Consider the following 19083-nt stretch of genomic DNA (forward strand, 5'->3'; position numbering starts at 1 on the left):
CTCTGATCTATCTTCAAACGTCTGCTATTGGCAGAACAGTAAATCTTCTGTCACCACGGCACTTCAATTACCGAAAACAACAGTAATGTACAACCCCATTTACACCGAAAGTACTGGGCCGGAGAGGTGAGATCCTTCCCAGAATGCCAATGACAGAGCTCCCTTCTCCTTGGTCCATCCATAATGTCTGCGTCCCAAATGGAAGCCTATTCTTTATGTAGTGCACTACTTTTGACCAGAGCTGTATGTAGTGCACTATATTTGGGTGTGGGGAATAGGGTGCCATTTGGGACGCGGGCGCTGTGACCTCTAGCTGTAGGTCGTGCAGACAGATTCACTCCCAGAAGCAGGGTTTATAGATCTATCCCTCCCAATATCGATTAACACTGAAACATCCCAACAGACCCATTCATTTACTCTGCATTCTGCCCCATTCAGCACATTGGGGTTACTGGTCGTGGTGGTGCTGGGGCAGAATGAATTAGTTGTGGACCTCGTGGGGTTGAATTGAATGAAATACTTTCTGAGGGCTTCAATAACGCACGTAGACCACTTCACCACGTTTCTCCCATGTTTCTTGGAAAGATCATTATATAAATTATCTAGTAACCTTAATTAGACACAGAGCAGTTAACTGCCTCGTAAAATTGGATTTTACGACTGAGAATTCATCCCCTTTCCCTAGGCGTAATATGAGAGGAAATTGTAATATACAATAATACTGCATATAGTCATGCGTGCATACATATACACATATATGATGTATAGACAAATATTCTCCATGGCACTCCCTCCAATCCATCTTCCTGATTGATTCGGGTTTTATTTACAAATGTTGGGTCACCTCCAGTCTCTCCCTGACCTACTTTGTAAACACATACACACACACACGCATGCACACACGCACACACACGCCCAGTTTCTAGCTCGGAAACATGCAGGCATTCAATCTCGCTGACACACGCCCTGACCCTAGCAGCATGCCCCTTATTCTACCCACCAAAACGTATTATTATACTTATTGATTCATCACCGAAGCCGTCTCCGACAACACAGCTTTTATGCATCATTTCTCTTATTTGAACCTTCGAGGTCATATTCATATCTGTGTACAGCCATGAACATGGATTGACGTCATAAAGGTAAACTTGATCATGCTCCCTTTGAGCCCTGGTCAAGAGTAGTGCACTTTATATGGAATAGGGTGCCATTTGGGACAATGCTCTTCCTTTCCAGTACGCTTCCATGCCTGGGTTTGACATTTACAGGCTCTTATTCATCGATCACTGGTTTCATGCGCTGTCTACCACATTGACACTGACTGCACATATATCATCACACACACACATCAACACACACACACATCAACACACACACACATGACACACATGCATAGTTCAATAGCCTACATGACATTTATACCAATGCTTACTTGGTTCAGTAGGCTAAGTGACGGCTGCAGTGCCTGGTCAGTCTCAAGTGGTGATTAAGCTTTGGTCGATTTACTGAAACCCAGAAACTCACTCTACTGTATCTGCCCAGTCTTAGCCCTATTAAGTAAAAAAAATAAGTGAATTTCCCTGTGCAGTGTAAAAACAGTTCAGGTTGTGCTTTGGCACACATATTTTGTGCAATGCAAAAAAATAACAAGAGTTTCAACTCACTTTTATGGTTTATTTGGAGGTTATTATTAATCTATGCTGTCAGGTTGTGGAGATTGTTGTGTGCTGTTTCCTAAGTAGAATCTATTTTCTTAGTTATCATACCTCCCCATATACCCATGGTACCAGTGTTCTTTGTGCTCAGCACAATCTAAGAAAAGAAGAGATATTGCCTCATAGTGTTTAATTATTCAACTCTGCAGATTTTTTTATATATATATATATATTTGCTGTGCAAACAATTACCGCATCGGCTCACCGCAGTCACACAAGGGACAACCTCACAAAGACCTGCATACGTGCAATAAATCGAGTGACATCCTCCCTAAACCCCAGCAGAACACCAGCAGAAGATAAAAGGGGAACAACAATGAAGCTATTGTTGAACGAAGGCATTTTTAGCCAAACATTATGACCAGTAAACATATTTGTGTGAAAGCACATTTGCACGGAAATGAGGGGTTTGAATTTGATGCACAACTATTTCACAAAAGTTATACTATACTTACCCTGCTATAAATGACTACAGGGAAGAATATAACTGAGCAGAAGCAACCAAGTAAGGCCCTTATTCCCAGGAGAAAAGCTAACAAAAACGTGGTCTTTTAAAACATATTTTACAAAACGCTACAACCTTGTGGGCAGTTTAAGTCAGTACATAATGCGATACTTGAATTTTGGGTAAACTACTACTAACAACTACACAACACACATACCTGCTACTCAGTGGAGGCTGCTGAGGGGAGAACAGCTCATAATAATGGCTGGAACGGAGCCAATGGAATGGCATCAAACCGTGTGTTTGATGTATTTGATGCCATTCCGCCAGTACTTCTCCAGCCATTACCGCGAGCCTGAATGAAATCAAAAGTGATTAGGAAACAGATCATCCGAACAAATCATGCTTCTTAAACACCGACATGCATTTCCCCATGCGTCCCCATAAAACTAAACCTCCAGTGGTCCCAGTGGATTCTGGCTCCTATCAGATTGTGTTGTTGCTCAGGTTAACGCCACACAGATATATAATAAACAACAGCGGCTCCTAATAAACACCCCTGTACGAGAGGAGAGGGATAAAAGCCTTGATCTCAAGGGCCAGAGCCCTTACATTGTGTGGAGGGAACAAAGCTTCATCAGACAAAACCATCAGCAAGAAACAGTCCTTCTGCATAATTCATCAGTATAGATCTATTCATGATTGTAATTTTGAAAGAGACACAAGCTGAAAGAGAGGTGAAGACCAGGACGTCCATCTGAATGATGGGCAGCTCTGACAGCACAGCTGCCTCTTCCCTAGTGTGACACTAACATGACCTCTTCATTAACAGCTCACCTGGAGAGAAAATGGGCCTTGTATGACTTGCTGTTCACACATGGCACCCTATTCCCTTTATAGTGCACTACTTTTGACACCCGCCCATAGGGCCACGGCCCATGGGGCTCTGGTCAAAAGTAGTGAGCTATAGAGGGATGCAGCTTGTTTGTTCACACAACAGGAAGTGAAGAACAGGAAGAGAACAGTCAGACCAGATACTAGGACCATGTTCAGTAGGCAGGGAGGTACCACCTGAAAATGCGAGCTAATTTCAGTTTCAAAACGTTTTGCATGACCCAGATGTTTCAGATAAAGATGTTACGTACAGTACATCATAATCTCTTTGTAAATGAACTACGCCAATGACAAGGCTTCAAAGAGCTTAGAGCCAGTCTGAAATCTGATTAGCATGGTCAAGAACAGCCGAGGAGGTGTGGAGTTGCCAAGGTAACCAAACATGAAAGCAAAGCCACGTCTGACCCCCTAACAAGGTGGTAGTTACAGTAGTTACAATACAGTAGTTACAATTCTGGACCTAGACCACCATTGACGATGTAAGATCCAATCTATGCCAAACACAACTCAATCTTACCCTGTACTAGAAAAAACTTTTATTGAAAGAAGCAATTAATTTGTAAAATACATGTACATGTTTCAAATAATTACTTTTTTTCTTGAAATGCCTATTTTTAATTTCTTACAAATGTCTTTAGCTTTTCAGAGTAATGGTACACAAAGTCCAAATAAAGTAAGAACTTCCTTCATAGAATATCACAAAGACCTGCCAGAGCAGAGGAGGAGGGGATATTTAATAATATTTTAAAAACCTAAAATTCGAAAAAGTTTTATGACAGGAGGAATGTCTAGATTGTTCAATTTGAACTATTATTTGATATGATAAAAAAAAAATAGCTCAATAAAAAGATACTTTTTTTTTTACAACAACAAAAGCTAATAAAATATATCTCTACTCTTCAAGTGATACTTGAAACATCAGATTGAGACGGGCACACACTCACTGGTAAATACTGATCACCTGGCAAGAGCATTGACTTCACTGGAAAGTTCTCACAGACAGTTGTTATTGGCTGACTTTCCTACGTGTCAGCACTTTTCAAAATCTATTGAAATAAGATCTTCGCCTAGGTAGAGTGAGCTCAGGGACAATGAATTGAGTATTACTGAATAGTAGCTAACGTTAGACCTATCCACTGTATGTAAAGCGCCACTGTGTTTGCTTAACAGTAGCCAATAGAAAAGGTACCAATTTCATAGCACGCGCAGAGACATTTCAAGCTGAGGTGAGGTTACGAATCAAACTCTGCTACATTGTGTGCCCACCCACTGGCGTCAGCCGGCCGTCCGCGTTGTGCTAGCTAGCTGGACTGACGGCAGCAGGTCAGAATCAGGGCCGTGGGGATGTCTTTGTTGAGCTCCTTGTAGGCTGTGAACAACAACATCTCTATTCACAGCGCAGCTAACTGAACTGAGAGAGGCAATTTCATGTCTGAGAAGAGGTGACATGGAGTGTTTGAACATGACGTCTCTCTAGCGTCTGGTCATTTAGGTAGAGTTGAATAAACAATAGAAACTTGAGCTAGATAGACAATAGAAAACGACGGTGGAAGGAAAGACATCAACAGATTCATGTCTGTATCGTCAACACAAAATACTGTCATAAACAACAACAAACAAAAAGTTGAAATATTAGATTAATTTAAGGAAAGAACATTGAAATAAGGTGAGACATGCCGCTAAACAAAATGATGCCCAACTGCTATGGTAAAATATTCAACTGCACACAAAGTGTGTGGAACTGGTTAAGTAAAGCCTTCCAGCTTCCGAAGAAACCCTCTCTTCAAGAAGACACATATAGTCTTTTCCATTCGTCAATCCGCCAGTCTTTAATTTGAAAGTTGTGGATCCACGCACCGACACATCTGTAGGTGCAGTGTAGGTAGGCACAGACATAGAGGTCAGCCCCTATAGAGAGGTCATCCTGGGGAACTCTGTCCCCTGGCCCTGTGCAGCTGTCTGTTGTTGTGTCCCAAATGGCATCCTATTCTCTAAAGGGCCCTGGTCAAAAGTAGTACACTATACAAGGAACAGAGTGCCATTTGGGATTCAGCCCATATATAAGTACAGAACTTCCTCCAGATTGATGGGTGGGCAGGGGGCTTCGGCCAGACCAGGCCAGACCAGGCTGCTCACCCAGTGGTCTGTTCTGAGTTAGGGGGCGGGTTAGGGGGCGGCTCAAGAGTCTCAGCGATCTCCCCCAGTTCATCCAGCAGCTCTATGAATGCCGGCCTCCTGAAGGACTCCATCTGAAAACACAGAGGAAACATAAGGATCACCACCGGGTCTTGTCTGGGGTTTAAAACAAAATCAGAGCCTGTATACACAAACCGTCTCAGAGTAGGAGTGCTGATCTAGGATCAGTCTTTAAGATAAATGGACAGGAAAGACCTGATCCTAGATCAGCACTCCTACTGTTTTGTGAATGTGGGTCCTGAAATACTACTTCTGACATATGAAGTCTGTCTGGCATCAGACCAGAGACAAAGAGATTTTGGCTTTTCATTTAAGTTTACATATAGCTAGGGCTCTATACTGGTCATCAGGCTGTAAGCAGCCATGTAACGTTCACTACAGTAAAGTTATGGTACCTAATTCTGTATCTACTACAGTAAAGTATACTGTATCTGTAGGCAGCCATGAACCGTACTGTAAAGTATACTGCACTGTGTCTACTCACCAGGCAGCAGCTGGCTGCCAGCTCCAACACGCGCTGAGGACACCCGCTCGCCAGCTCCCTAAACGCACTCACATCCAGGCCGTAGTCCTGTCAAACACGCACATGCACAGCAGACATTACACATGGTGCATACGGCAGAGCTTCCACACAGGGTACACGGCAGAAAACCTGGATCGATGTCCAGTCGTGCTCTATGTCTCCTGCAGCTCTCTATTCAGTATGTGTGTTTGTGTGAGTGTATATCAAAATGAACAAAGCTTTTTCACTGTACGGTCGTGCATAAGGTGAATACAGAGTTGAGCTTTACCTGGGTTCTTGGTAGAATCTCTGGGTCTGCAGAGATCCTTGCCAGTATTTCACAGAGTACAATCCCAAAGGAGAATACGTCCACCTGGTGACAACACAGACCCACATGCCAATCATCCAACCAACAATGAGCTGTGTTCAAACAACGAGAAAATGAAGAAAAAAACCAGAATCTTTCCGTTAGCCTCCAAAAGAGTGTTCTTAACCACATCTTATCCAATGAAGGGTCTTGGTGGCATGTATACCTTCCGGTCGTAGGGTTCCCCGCGAAGCATCTCCGGGGCCATCCAGAAGGCAGATCCCACCAGGGAGAGCTTCCTCTCTGGGTCTTTAACCGGCAGCTCCACCACCTCTCTGGCCAGGCCAAAGTCTGTGACTAGGGCCTCCCTGCCCCGCGCTGTCACACGGATCAGACAGTTCTGCAGAGACAGACATAAGAAATCATATGTGAGTATACAGTGCCTTCGGAAAGTATTCAGACCCCTAGACCTTTTCCACATTCTGTAATGTTACAGCCTTATTCTAAAATTGATCAAATAAATAAAGCAATCTACACACAATACCCCATAATGACAAAGCGAAAACAGGTTTAGACATTTTTGCAAATGTATAAACAAAAAAAAATGTCATACCTTATTTACATAAGTATTCAGAACCTTTGCTATGAGACTCGAAATTGAGCTCAGGTGCATCCCGTTTCCATTGATCATCCTTGAGATGTTTCTACAACTTGATTGGAGTCCACCTGTTGTAAATTAAATTGATTGGACATGATTTGGAAAGGCACACACCTTTCTATATAAGGTCCCGCAGTTGACAGTGCATGTCAGAGCAAAAACCCAAGCCATGAGGTTGAAGGAATTGTTTGTAGAGCTCAGAGACAGGATTGTGTCGAGGCACAGATCTGGGGAAGCGTAGCAAAAAATGTCTGCAGCATTGAAGGTCCCCAAGAACACAGTGGCCTCCATCATTCTTAAATGGAAGAAGTTTGGAACCACCAAGACTCTTCCTGAGAAATCGGGGGACAAGGCCCTTGGTCGAGGAGGTGACCAAGAACTCGATGGTCACTCTGACAGAGCTCCAGAGTTCTTCTGTGGAGATGGGAGAACCTTCCAGAAGGACAACCATCTCTGCAGCACTCCACCAATCAGACCTTTATGTTAGAGTGGACAGACGGAAGCCACTCCTCAGTAAAAGGCTCATGACAGCCCGCTTGGAGTTTGCCAAAAGACCCTTAAAGACTCTCAGACCATGATAAACAAGGTTCTCTGGTCTGATGAAATCAAGATTGAACTCTTTGAGCTGAATGCCAAGCGTCACATCTGGAGGAAACCTGGTACCAACCCTACGGTGAAGTATGGTGGTGGCAGCATCATGCTGTTGGGAAGTTTTTAAGCGGCAGGGACTGGGAGACTAGTAAGAATTTAGCAAAGATGAACAGAGCAAAGTACAGAGAGATTCTTGATGAAAACCTGCTCCAGAGCGCTCAGGACCTCAGACTGGGGCGATGGCTCACCTTCCAACAGGACAACGACCCTAAGCACACAGCCAAGCCAATGCAGGAGTGGCTTCGGGACAAGTTTCTTTAATGTCCTTGAGTTGCCCAGCCAGAGCCTGGACTTGAACCCGACCAAACATCTCTGGAGAGACCTGGAAATAGCTGTGCAGCAACCTGACACAGCTTGAGAGGATCTGCAGAGAAGGTGAAAAACTTCCCAAATACAGGTGTGCCAAGCTTGTAGCGTCATACCCAAGATGGCTCGATGCTGTAATCATTGCCAAAGGTGATTCAACAAAGTACTGAGTAAAGGGTCTGAATACTTATGTAGATGTCATATTTCTGTTTATTTTTCATTTTTATTAGCAAACATTTGTAAAAAACTGTTTTTGTTTTGTCATTATGGGTTATTGTGTGTAGATTGATGAGGGAAAATAACGATTTAATACATTGGCTGTGGCACTTGGATGGGAACCTGGTGATATGGTCATATGAGACAAAAATAGAGGTCTTTGTCCACGCACAACAGTGGTGGGTTTGGTGTCAAAAGAAAGATGCATGTGCAGAAATGAACCTCATGCCTACTGTAAAATATGTTGGTGGATATTTGGTGTTATGAGGCTATTTTGCATCCACTGGTCCTGGGGCTCAAATTAAGGTCAACGGCATCGTGAACTCTACAAAGTACCAGGGAATGTTAGCCAAAAAACCTGGTTGCCTCTGCCAGGAGGCTGAAACTTGGCCACAAGTGGATCTTCCAGCAAGACAATGACCCCAAGCACACATCAACATCCACAATGAAATCTACATTTTCCTATGTCTATCCCATGTGGTTTGAATTGAAGAGGGCAGTCCATAAGTGCCGACCAAGTGATATCAAGAATCTGGCATGTGTTCTCCAATCATAAAACATTATAGAATAGGGCTCGGTGCCATTATCCTTACAAGAGGAGAATGCACAATGTATTGAAAACGACGGTGCCAATAAGTTTGATCCCTATCTTTCTGAGTGAGAAAAATAGGACTTGTTGTCGAACAAAATATCTTTCTCTGAGCAATTGTATTAGTATATAATTTTTTGTTTTTTTGTTTGAGTATACAATATAGCTCAGTATTTCTATTATTTCTTTTATACAGTATTTTTTTTGCTCATCTTTATTAAGGGTGCCAATCATTTTGGAGGTTACTTTATGCCATTAAGCAGACACTTTTATCCAAGGTGACTTACAGTAGTGTCTGCATACATTTTCATATGGGTGGCCCAGTGGGAATTAAACACCCAACCCTGGCAATGCCACAATGGACTACAGTATACACATCAATATACCAATAACATGTATCAATATATACTATATAGAAAATGACTTTCCCCAATACACACCAGTATGCCAAGACATTTCAACATGACGTGGCTAGATCCAGCCAAATAAACAACATGTCATATTAAGGAGATTTCATTATGTCCCTTTTTTCCCAATACAGTAGTCCTGCCACCAGTAAAGCATTTCTGTTATGACATCTGCTTGCCAGCAGAGGGTAGTGTAACACTGTTATAGTACGATCACGGCAATAATCAAGCTCTACCATACTGTAACACATTGAGTAAAGCAAATGTGTCTGAATATACAGACAACTCAACTGAACATTCTCTGCCTTGGAATCTCACACATGAACCTGACGTGTTCAACATTACACTTGTCTGTAGGTCTACTTAATGCTTTAGCTACCTGAGCAAATCAAATCAGGCGTTTTGAATGCTGAGAAAAACGTGATGACAGACATGTCATGGAACGACTCTTAATTCTCTCCGTAGTATAAGCAGATATAACTGTATGTTCCTCATAGGGTTCTGGAAATATGAGTGCCGTTTGGGACGAAGCCATTATGAAGGGGATAACCCAGACCAGACACTCTTAAATAGCCTGACTCAATGGAATCTGCACTCATCACCTCCCCGCCATGCTAAATGATTCAGTTCTGACCTGGGATCTGTTGGTGGGCTACAGAGGTGACAATCCACCTGCTTTGGCATCTATGCTTACAGAGAACAAAGCCCAACTGTGTGTTCGGTGGTGATTACCATAGCAGACTATTTATTGTAAGTGTGGAGAGAGTGCATGGGAGATGACTGGGGCCTGGGCTCAGTAGCAGTAGGTAACCTACTATAGAGGACCCAAGATTCAATAGTGGAGTGGTTACATAAGCCGAGCAGGTAAAGAGACAGGCAGGCAGGCAGGCTGACAGGTAGAGAGACAGGTAGGCAGGCAGGCAGGCAGACAGACAGGCCGGCAGGCAAAGAGACAGTCAGTCAGGCAGGGCAGGCAAGCAGACAGACAGCAATATAGGCAGGCAGACAGGCAGACAGGCCGAGAGACAGTCAGGCAGGCAGAGCGGTTAGGGTGTAGAAAGGCAGACAGACAGGCAGGCGGAGAGAGAGTCAGGAAGAGAGGCAAGTCGGTAATAAGAAGGCAGGTAGACAGGCAAGCAGACAGACAGGCAGACGGTGGTGTGGAGCAGAGACATCCCAAGAGAGACAGAAAGGCAGGCAGGCAGGCAGGCAGGCGGGCAGGGGTGTGGAGCAGAGACAGCCCAAGAGAGACAGACAAGCAGAAAGGCAGGCAGGCAGGCAGGCAGGCAGACAGGGGTGGGGAGCAGAGACAGCCCAAGAGAGACAGACAAGCAGAAAGGCAGGCAGGCAGGCAGGCAGACAGGGGTGTGGAGCAGAGACAGCCCAAGAGAGACAGACAAGCAGAAAGGCAGGCAGGCAGACAGGGGTGTGGAGCAGAGCAGGAACTGCTGATGAGGGAAAGCAGGCGGAGGGAGGGAGGGAGTGAGGGAGGGCCCTGTTGGCTGACATCCTCTAAGCATCTGGATCCCATTATAGAGGGAGCCACAAGCTCTCTCTCCCGCTCCAGCGTTTCCATTCAGTAGCCTGTTATTATCTGGAGATCGCTCCAAGCACCAGACCTGACCGCTAAACTTAGCATGGGCCCTCACCCCAGAGCCAAAGAAAGGAACAGATTTAGAATGGAGAGTTTGAGGGGAAATAAAAAAGGTCTGTGCCACTGGAACTCTGAGGAATTGGCATGAACTGCAACCAAGGCTGTGTCCCAAATGGTACCCCTATTCCATATACAGTGCATTCCTTTTGGCCAGAGCCCTATGATCCCAGTAGTGCACTATAGTGGATAGGGTGCCATTTGACCTTCAGAGCTAACTCTGGATTCCAGTTACTCATGTAAAGCTCACTTGTAAAGCTCACTAAAATGATCTATGTTTGCAATTGCATCCACCATGCCTTTCCTTACCGTGGTCATTTTACACTGTAATGACTGCTTCTACAGGAGAGATGTCAGAAGCCCTGCGCTGTGCAGCCAAACCTCATGTCTCTAACTGAAGCAGTGATTGGTTTAACCTTACATTACCTCTTCAGAAAATACACTGCACATGTCTTATTGGACGTAGTGAATGACCTTGCATGTCTGGCTTGGATCCTTTGCTATTTATAGGCGTGGAAGTCCCTTCTTTCATGATTTAAATAGATTGCACATGAGAAGATGCCTCGTCTTGTCTATATGCTTCTGTCATACATCCTTACAGTGCTCTTTTGAAAGACTCTGCAATTGTTTGTTGGTCATAAGATAGATGTTTGCATCCTAGTGCCAGCTCTAATGATACCGATGGGGGGGATCTAGGGGGGAAAAAAACAACAGTATTATGTTGCAGAAACACAAATTCGTTTCCGGTAAAATGCCACCATTGAGACCAGAGCAAAATGGATTGTCTTTCTGGGTGACGTGCTAAACGTCAATATGGAACACGCCAGTGTCACCATCAGTGTCCCCAGTGTTAGAGCAGCGAGGGAGAAAGAGAGGGTTCGCTGTGAAGACTTGTGCAGAGAGAGAGAGAGAGAGAGAAAATATATGGGTGATGGTTCCTCTACTATTGATTCACTGACCCGACTTTCCCAGACTAAGCGAGACTGGCTGGCTGGATGTGCGTTTGTGCATGCGTGTGTGTGCAGAGTTGGGTAGGTTACTTTCTAAATGTAATCTGTTATGGTTACTAATTACCTGTCCAAAATTGTAAACAGTAACATACATTTTGGATTACCCACATTTAGTAAAGTAATCTGATTACTTTCCCCTTAAGATGCAACCAGAAGAAGACAAAAAAGATCCATCAAACGCATTTGGTATTTCATCATAGTGGTCTCTGGCTGTATTGAATATCATTGAGAAAACAGAAACCTGTCATAATGTATTTGTTTCTCTCACAAACATCCTTTCTGAATTTAAAAGTAATCCATTAAGTAATCATTTCGTTTTTCGAAAGTATCCGTAATTGGCTATTTTTGTGTGTGCTGGTAACATAACTGATTACAGTTACAGGTTTTTAGTAACCGATTACATGTAATCAATTACTCCCCAACCCTGTGTGTGTGTGTGCGTTCATGTGTGTGTACATGTCTGTGTGTGTGTACAATAACACCGCTCAGAGTGGGAGGACATTAGCATGACAATGGACTGTGCTTGTTGCTTGGCTCCTCTGCATAACATAACTGACCTGCACTTCTGAGGAACCTGGCAACCGGGAGAGAGAGTCAAATGATTTTTCTACGCTGCTGTCTTCTCCACATGGGACAGAGTTATCCTCAGCTTCAGTCTGACTACTGAATAAGCCACAATTCAACCTTATCCTGCATTGTCCACAACAACAAAAAACTATTTATTTAACCTTTATTTATTCAGGAGATCAGGAGACCTCTTTTACAATGGAGACCAGCCAGTTGGATCACTACATTATGCCACAGCACTGATGTTGCAAACGTTTGACGTAAGAGTAGGGGTTTACCCAACGTCAAAGAGAGTAGTCAGTGGCTGTTGCCACGCCAAAAGTAGTGCACTATATAGGGAATAGGATGCCAGTTCAGTGACAGCCAGTGTGTGAGATGACATCTCCTACTGTTTTTCCTGAGTGTGGACCTTTCTACTGTTCCTGTTCATAAATGGTTACCTTTTGGTCTATGCACCACAAATACGACAATAATCTACAATTAGATGTGTGTGCAGTTTTCCTTTTTTCAGTGACGTCCCTGGTCTACTGTACCTTGGAGTTGGGGACCCCGGTCTACTGTACCTTGGAGTTGAGATCCCTAATCTACTGTTCCTTGGAGTTGAGGTCCTTGGTCTACTGTACTCTGGAGTTGAGGTCCCTGATCTACTGTTCCTTGGAGTTGAGGTCCCTGGTCAACTGTACCTTGGAGTTGAGATCCCTAATCTACTGTTCCTTGGAGTTGAGGAACCCGGTCTACTGTACCTTGGATTTGAGGTCCTTGGTCTACTGTACCTTGGAGTTGAAGACCCCGGTCTACTGTACCTTGGAGTTGAGGTCCCTAGTCTACTGTACCTTGAAGTAGAGGTCCCTAGTCTACTGCACCTTGGAGTTGAGGTCCCTGGTCTACTGTACCTTGGAGTTGAGGTCCCTGTGATAGATGTTCTTGTAGTGCAGGTAGATCATTCCCCTGGTGATGTCACAGGCCAGGTCCACCTTCTCCCTCCAGCACAGAGACACATCCTTCCTGGCTAACAGCTCTTCCAGACAGCCCCCACTCACGTACTGCAACAGATAAACAACCCATCAGCCCCCAATAACAAACTGAGAACAGACCAAGAGACCAATCAGCCTCACTTACTCACTTACTAGGTTTAAGTTCAAAGGAAAAGGAACACTGCCACTACCTTACTCTCCAACCAATGTGAATGAATTGAGTAGCAAACTGAAGTGAAGAGGAAATTCTTGGAAGTTGATAAAACTGCTTCTTTATTGAAAAACCAACATGTTTTGGCTGCTGCAGGCCATATTTTCCCAGATGAAGGGGCTCACACAGACACACAACCCAACCTTATATACACAACATGACCAAAAGTATGTGGACACCTGCTCGTCGAACATTCCAAAATCATGGGCATTAGTATGGAGTTGGTCGTCCATTTGCTGCTATAAAAGCCTCCACTCTTCTTTCCACTAGATGTTGGAACATTGGTGCGGGGACTTGTTTCCATTCAGCCACAAGAGCATTAGTGAGGTCAGGCACTGATGTTTGGCGATTAGGCCTGGCTTGCAGTTGGCGTTCCAATTCATCCCAAAGGTTTTGATGGGGTTAAGGTCAGGGCTCTGTGTAGGCCAGTCAAGGTCTTCCACATCGATCTCGACAAACCATTTCTGTATGGACCTTGCCTTGTGCACAGGGGCATTGTCATGCTGAAACAAGAATGGGCCTTCCCCAAACTGTTGCCACAAAGTTGAAAGCACAGAATCATCTAGAATGTCATAGTATGCTAGCCCGAACCATTAAAAACAGCCCCAGACCATTATTCCTCCTCCGCCAAACTTTACAGTTGGCACTATGCATTCGGGCAGGTAGTGTTCTCCTGGCATCCGCCAAACCCAAATTCGTCTGTCAGACTGCCAGATGGTGAAGCGTGATTATTCACTCCAGAGAACACATTTCCACTGCTCCAGAGTCCAGTAGTGGTGAGCTTTACGCGACTCCAGCCGACGCTTGGCATTGCACATGGTGATCTTAGGCTTGTGTGAGGCTGCTCGGCCCGACGAACAGTTCTTGTGCTGATGTTGCTTCCAGAGGCAGTTTGGAACTCGGTATTGAGTGTTGCATCCGCCGAGGACAGATGATTTTTACGCGCTATGTGCTTCAGCACTCGGCGGTCCCGTTCTGTGAGCTTGTGTGGCCTACCACTTCGAGGCTGAGCCGTTGTTGCTCCTATATGTTTCCACTTCACAATAACAGCACTTATAGTTGGCTGGGGCAGCTCTAGCAGGGCAGAGAGTTGACAAACTAACTTTTTGGAAAGGTGTGACGGTGCCACGGTGCCACGTTGAAAGTCACTGAGCTCTTCAGTAAGTCCATTCTACTGCCAATTTTTGTCTATGGAGATTGCATGGCCGTGTGCCCATTTCAAGGGGTGTCCATATACTTTTGCATATCAAATCAAATGCTATTTGTCACATACACATGGTTAGCAGATGTTAATGCGAGTTTAGCGAAATGCTTGTGATTCTAGTTCCGACAGTGCAGTAATATCTAACAAGTAATCTAACAATTCCCCAACAACTACCTAATACACACAAATCTAAAGGGGTGAATGAGAATATATACATGTAAGTATATGGATGAGCGATGGCTGAGCAGCATAGGCAAGGTGCAATAGATGGTATAAAATACAGTATATACATGTAATATGAGTAATGTAAGATATGTAAACATTATTAAAGTGGCATTATTTAGAGTGCATTGTATAAAGTGACTAGTGATCCATTTATTACAGTGGCCAGTGATTGGGTCTCAATGTAAGCAGCAGCCTCTCTGAGTTAGTGATTGCTGTTTAGCAGTCTGATGTCCTTGAGATAGAAGCTGTTTTTCATTCTCTCGGTCCCAGCTTTGATGCACCTGTACTGACCTCGCCTTCTGGATGGTAGCGGTGTGAACAGGCAGTGGCTCGGGTGGTTGTTGTCCTTGATGATCTTTTTGGCCTTCCTGTGACATCGGGTGCTGTAGGTGTCATGGAGGGCAGGCAGTTTGCCCACGGAGAAGCATTGTGCAGACCGCACCACGCTCTGGAGAGCCTTGCAGCCGAGGGCAGTGTAGTTGCTGTACCAGGCTGTGATACAGCCCGACAGGATGCTCTCGATTGTGCATCTGTAAAAGTTTGTCAGGGTTTTGGGTGACAAGCCAAATTTCTGTTGCGCCTTCTTCACCACACTGTCTGTGTGAGTGGACCATTTCAGTTTGTTCGTGATGTGTACGCCGAGGAACTGAAAACATTCCACCTTCTCCACTGCTGTCCCTTCGATGTGGATGCCCACGATCATCTCCTTTGTTTTGTTGACGTTGAATGAGAGGTTGTTTTCCTAATTGTGTGCATACGTACAGTACATGACTCAGAAATAGACATTAGAGTGTGAACATGTCATGAATCCAAGGTGGAGAAAGTAACAATCACCTCTAAAATAGGGTAGAGTTTATCTTCTTTCACACAGATCCCCAGGTACCTAGAACGAATGACAACAACAGAATTATAATGGGGAAACATAATGGAATTCAGAATATACACTACCGTTCAAAAGTTTGGGGTCACTTACAAATTTCCTTGTTTTTGAAAGAAAAGCAAAATAAAATGTCCATTGAAATAACATCAAATTGATCAGAAATACAGTGTAGACATTGTTAATGTTGTAAATGACTATTGTAGCTGTAAACGGCTGATTTTTAATGGAATATCTACATAGGCATACAGAGGCCCATTATCAGCAACCATCACTCCTGTGTTCTATTGGCACGGTGTGTTAGCTAATCCAAGTGTATCATTTCAGAAGGCTAATTGATCATTAGAATACCCTTTTGCAATTATGTTAGCACAGCTGAAAACTGTTGTCCTGATTAAAGAAGCAATAAAACGAGCCTACTTTATACTAGTTGAGTCTACGGAGCATCAGCATTTGTGGGTTCGATTACAGGCTCAAAATGTCCAGGAACAAAGAACTTTCTTCTGAAACTTGTCAGTCTATTCTAGTTCTGAGAAGTGAAGGCTATTCCATGTGAGAAATTGCCAAGAAACTGAAGATCTTGTACAATGCTGTGTACTACTCCCTTCACAGAACAGCGCAAACTGTCTCTAACCAAAATAGAAAGATGAGTGGGAGGCCCCGGTGCACAACTGAGCAAGAAGACAAGTACATTAGAGTGTCTAGTTTGAGAAACAGACGCCTCACTGGCAGCTTCATTAAATAGTACCAGCAAAACACTAGTCTCAACGTCAACAGTGAAGAGGCGACTCTGGGATGCTGACCTTCTAGGCAGCATCTCTTGTGGACAGACAAAATGTCGAGAAACTCGCCTGGGCTGCCGAGATTAACAACCTAAAAACACCATCCTTCACTGAAAGGTTATTACTAATTACATGAACAAGTCAGTCTCCATTTTATTATATTGCTCTGACGTCGGAGCCTGAGAACATTGCCTTCCTCAAACACAGTGAGTTTGTCCCAAATGGCACCATATGGGCCCTGGTAAAATAAAAGGGGCACTTTATGGGTAATAGGGTCCATTTGGGATTCAACCACTGTGTCTGAGGAAGGCAATGTTTTCACATCCTTGTTTGAGTAGTGCCCACTCACAGAGGGATGGATGGCCTGTCTGTGCCAGGTACATATTGTACTGGACTCAGATTCGCTTTTATCACAGCTCTCTATGCTCTGACATCAGCAGATAAACTGTGCCGTTTGATACCCACTGATACTGTGACCTTGCAAAAAGGCTAATAAGATTGCTTGGACAAACACTATGCCTTCACACCTTATGTAATCACTTCATAGGGGTAGAATGGGTCTACGTGACTATCAAAAACCATGCCAATCATTATCATATTTCCCAGCATGCTCTATTGTAGGTTCATTTTTAGAATTGTTTGTTTCAATATGTGTGTTTTTGCATTTACATTGATTGATTGATTGATTGATAGATCTTACGCTACACAAAGATAAATAACATATATTTTTCTAAACTAACCCAATCTGTTAGTAGTTGGGCCTGTTACAGAGATGGTTGTTCCCTTTTAGATGGTTTAGGTAGTCTCATTTATCAATTTTTCCTACCTTGGCAGTCATTCTAAATACATGTTGTTGGTGATTAAAACTTCAAATTTTGGGATATCCTAACTCTGCCTGTATTCCAATAGGAATTACAAGACAACATAATGTGACTTGCCCAATGTGGCCTGCAAACCAAAAGTTTCAGACCACTGTTAGGGTAAACAAAAAATGTACTTGAAAGGCACACTGGGAAAAAGCCTTTACACCCTACAGTGTTAAAACCATACCCTCAAAAACGTTTTAGAGGTAAATACACCCTACAGTGTTAAAACAACACCCAATTTTTGCCATTTAAAAGGAATAAATGGCTTTGTCACTGTGGTGGTACAAGCAGATGTGTACTTTTTCCAAAGGTACGCTTTTGTGCCTGTACTACCTTGTTCCCTAAAGTACACTATTGGCACTTTTAAAGTACGAACTGCAAAGGTACAATTATGTACCTATAACTTAAGGTACTACAGTGACAAGCGTTTGTGCCCCTTTAAGAACACATTTCTGAGTGTACAGCGTAATATAAATCAAATCAAATCAAATTGTATTTGTCACATACACATGTTTAGCAGATGTTATTGCGGGTGTAGCGAAACGCTTGTGTATATAAATATGTAAATACAGTATACAGATAATACAATGTAATACAGTATAATACAGTATGCCATGATTCTGTGGTGCATTTAATAATATCCACCTGAAACTATGCCTTCACAGCTTATCTAACCACTTCAGAGGGGTAATTGAACTAATTGAACTATTAAATTCCTGTGCCATTGACTGCACCACATAGTAGACAAAGCATACATTCCCTGCGTTCCAATTGTTATCAATAAGGACATATACCAAAATGTAAAGTGATCATCAAAAAGGTGTGAGTAACTGACTAATACCTGACTATGTTGGGATGGGAGAGCTTCTGCAGTAGGCTGATCTCACGCACGATGCTATCCTGGTCCACGTCATTCTTATATATCTTCACCACCATCACCTTACGGGTCGTACTGTGAATCACCTGAGAGAAACAGACAAGGGTTTACAGTTTAAAGGTCCAATGCAGCCGTTTTTATATCAATATCAAATCATTCTGGGCAACAATTAAGGACCTTATTGTGATTGTTATCAATTAAAATAAACAAAAATGCTAATAAGATTGCTTGGACAAACACTATGCCTTCACACCTTGTGTAACCACTTCATAGGTGTAGAATGGGACTACGTGACTATCAAAAACTATGCCAAGCATTATCATATTTCCCAGCATGCTCTATTGTAGGTTCATTTTTAGAATTGTTTGTTTCAATATGTGTGTTTTTGCATTTACATTGATTTATTGATTGATCTTACGCTACACAAAGATAAATAACATATATTTTTCAATTAACTGTGACTGTTATTAACTGTGATTGTTATTTTTCAATTAACTGTGATTGTTAGCAATTAAAATAAACAAAAATCTCAGCAAAGGTGATCTTTTCAAATAGCTCATACACTGAAAGAGCATTATCCTAATTTCCACAATCTCACAGTACTATTCCAACCTTACAGTGTGGAAATATGTATAAAACACAGGAAATCCAGTTTTTGACTGCCCTGGGCCTTTAACCACTAAAAGACCTGCTCAAGACCTAGTCATGTAACGGTGTACAAAAAAAACAAAAAACAATTAGGTGTCTGAAAGGAGCTGTTTTTGCAGGTAAATTAATTAAGACCTCCATTAATTGACACACCCCTCATTTTAATTCTGAATAGCCCCCATGGTTTAACAGTGACCTCTGACGTGCTACCTCACCATCTCACTGGCACTGCTCAATTCTATTCATATTTTAATGTGATTAAATTATCACATAACATAAAACGGATTAATGGCCAGTATTATCTC

At 43.2% G+C, this 19083-nt stretch overlaps 1 protein-coding gene across 3 annotated transcripts in view; it reads right to left on the reverse strand.

Moving 5' to 3' along the window:
- Positions 1–3573: 3573 nt before the first annotated feature.
- Positions 3574–19083, reverse strand: part of LOC115164246 (dual specificity testis-specific protein kinase 2) — a 28231-nt gene continuing 12721 nt past the window's right edge. For all 3 annotated transcript variants that reach the window (XM_029716528.1, XM_029716529.1, XM_029716527.1), the window contains 7 exons: positions 18095–18216; positions 15563–15611; positions 13008–13157; positions 6286–6459; positions 6042–6125; positions 5735–5821; positions 3574–5303 (listed from right to left, as the gene is read on the reverse strand). In XM_029716528.1, coding sequence (XP_029572388.1) covers positions 5187–5303; positions 5735–5821; positions 6042–6125; positions 6286–6459; positions 13008–13157; positions 15563–15611; positions 18095–18216 — 783 coding nt within the window. In that variant the 3' untranslated portion in view covers positions 3574–5186. The remainder of the gene's footprint in view (positions 5304–5734; positions 5822–6041; positions 6126–6285; positions 6460–13007; positions 13158–15562; positions 15612–18094; positions 18217–19083) is intronic.

Source organism: Salmo trutta, chromosome 27 (assembly GCF_901001165.1).
Source record: "Salmo trutta chromosome 27, fSalTru1.1, whole genome shotgun sequence".
Classification (NCBI taxonomy): Eukaryota; Metazoa; Chordata; class Actinopteri; order Salmoniformes; family Salmonidae; genus Salmo; species Salmo trutta.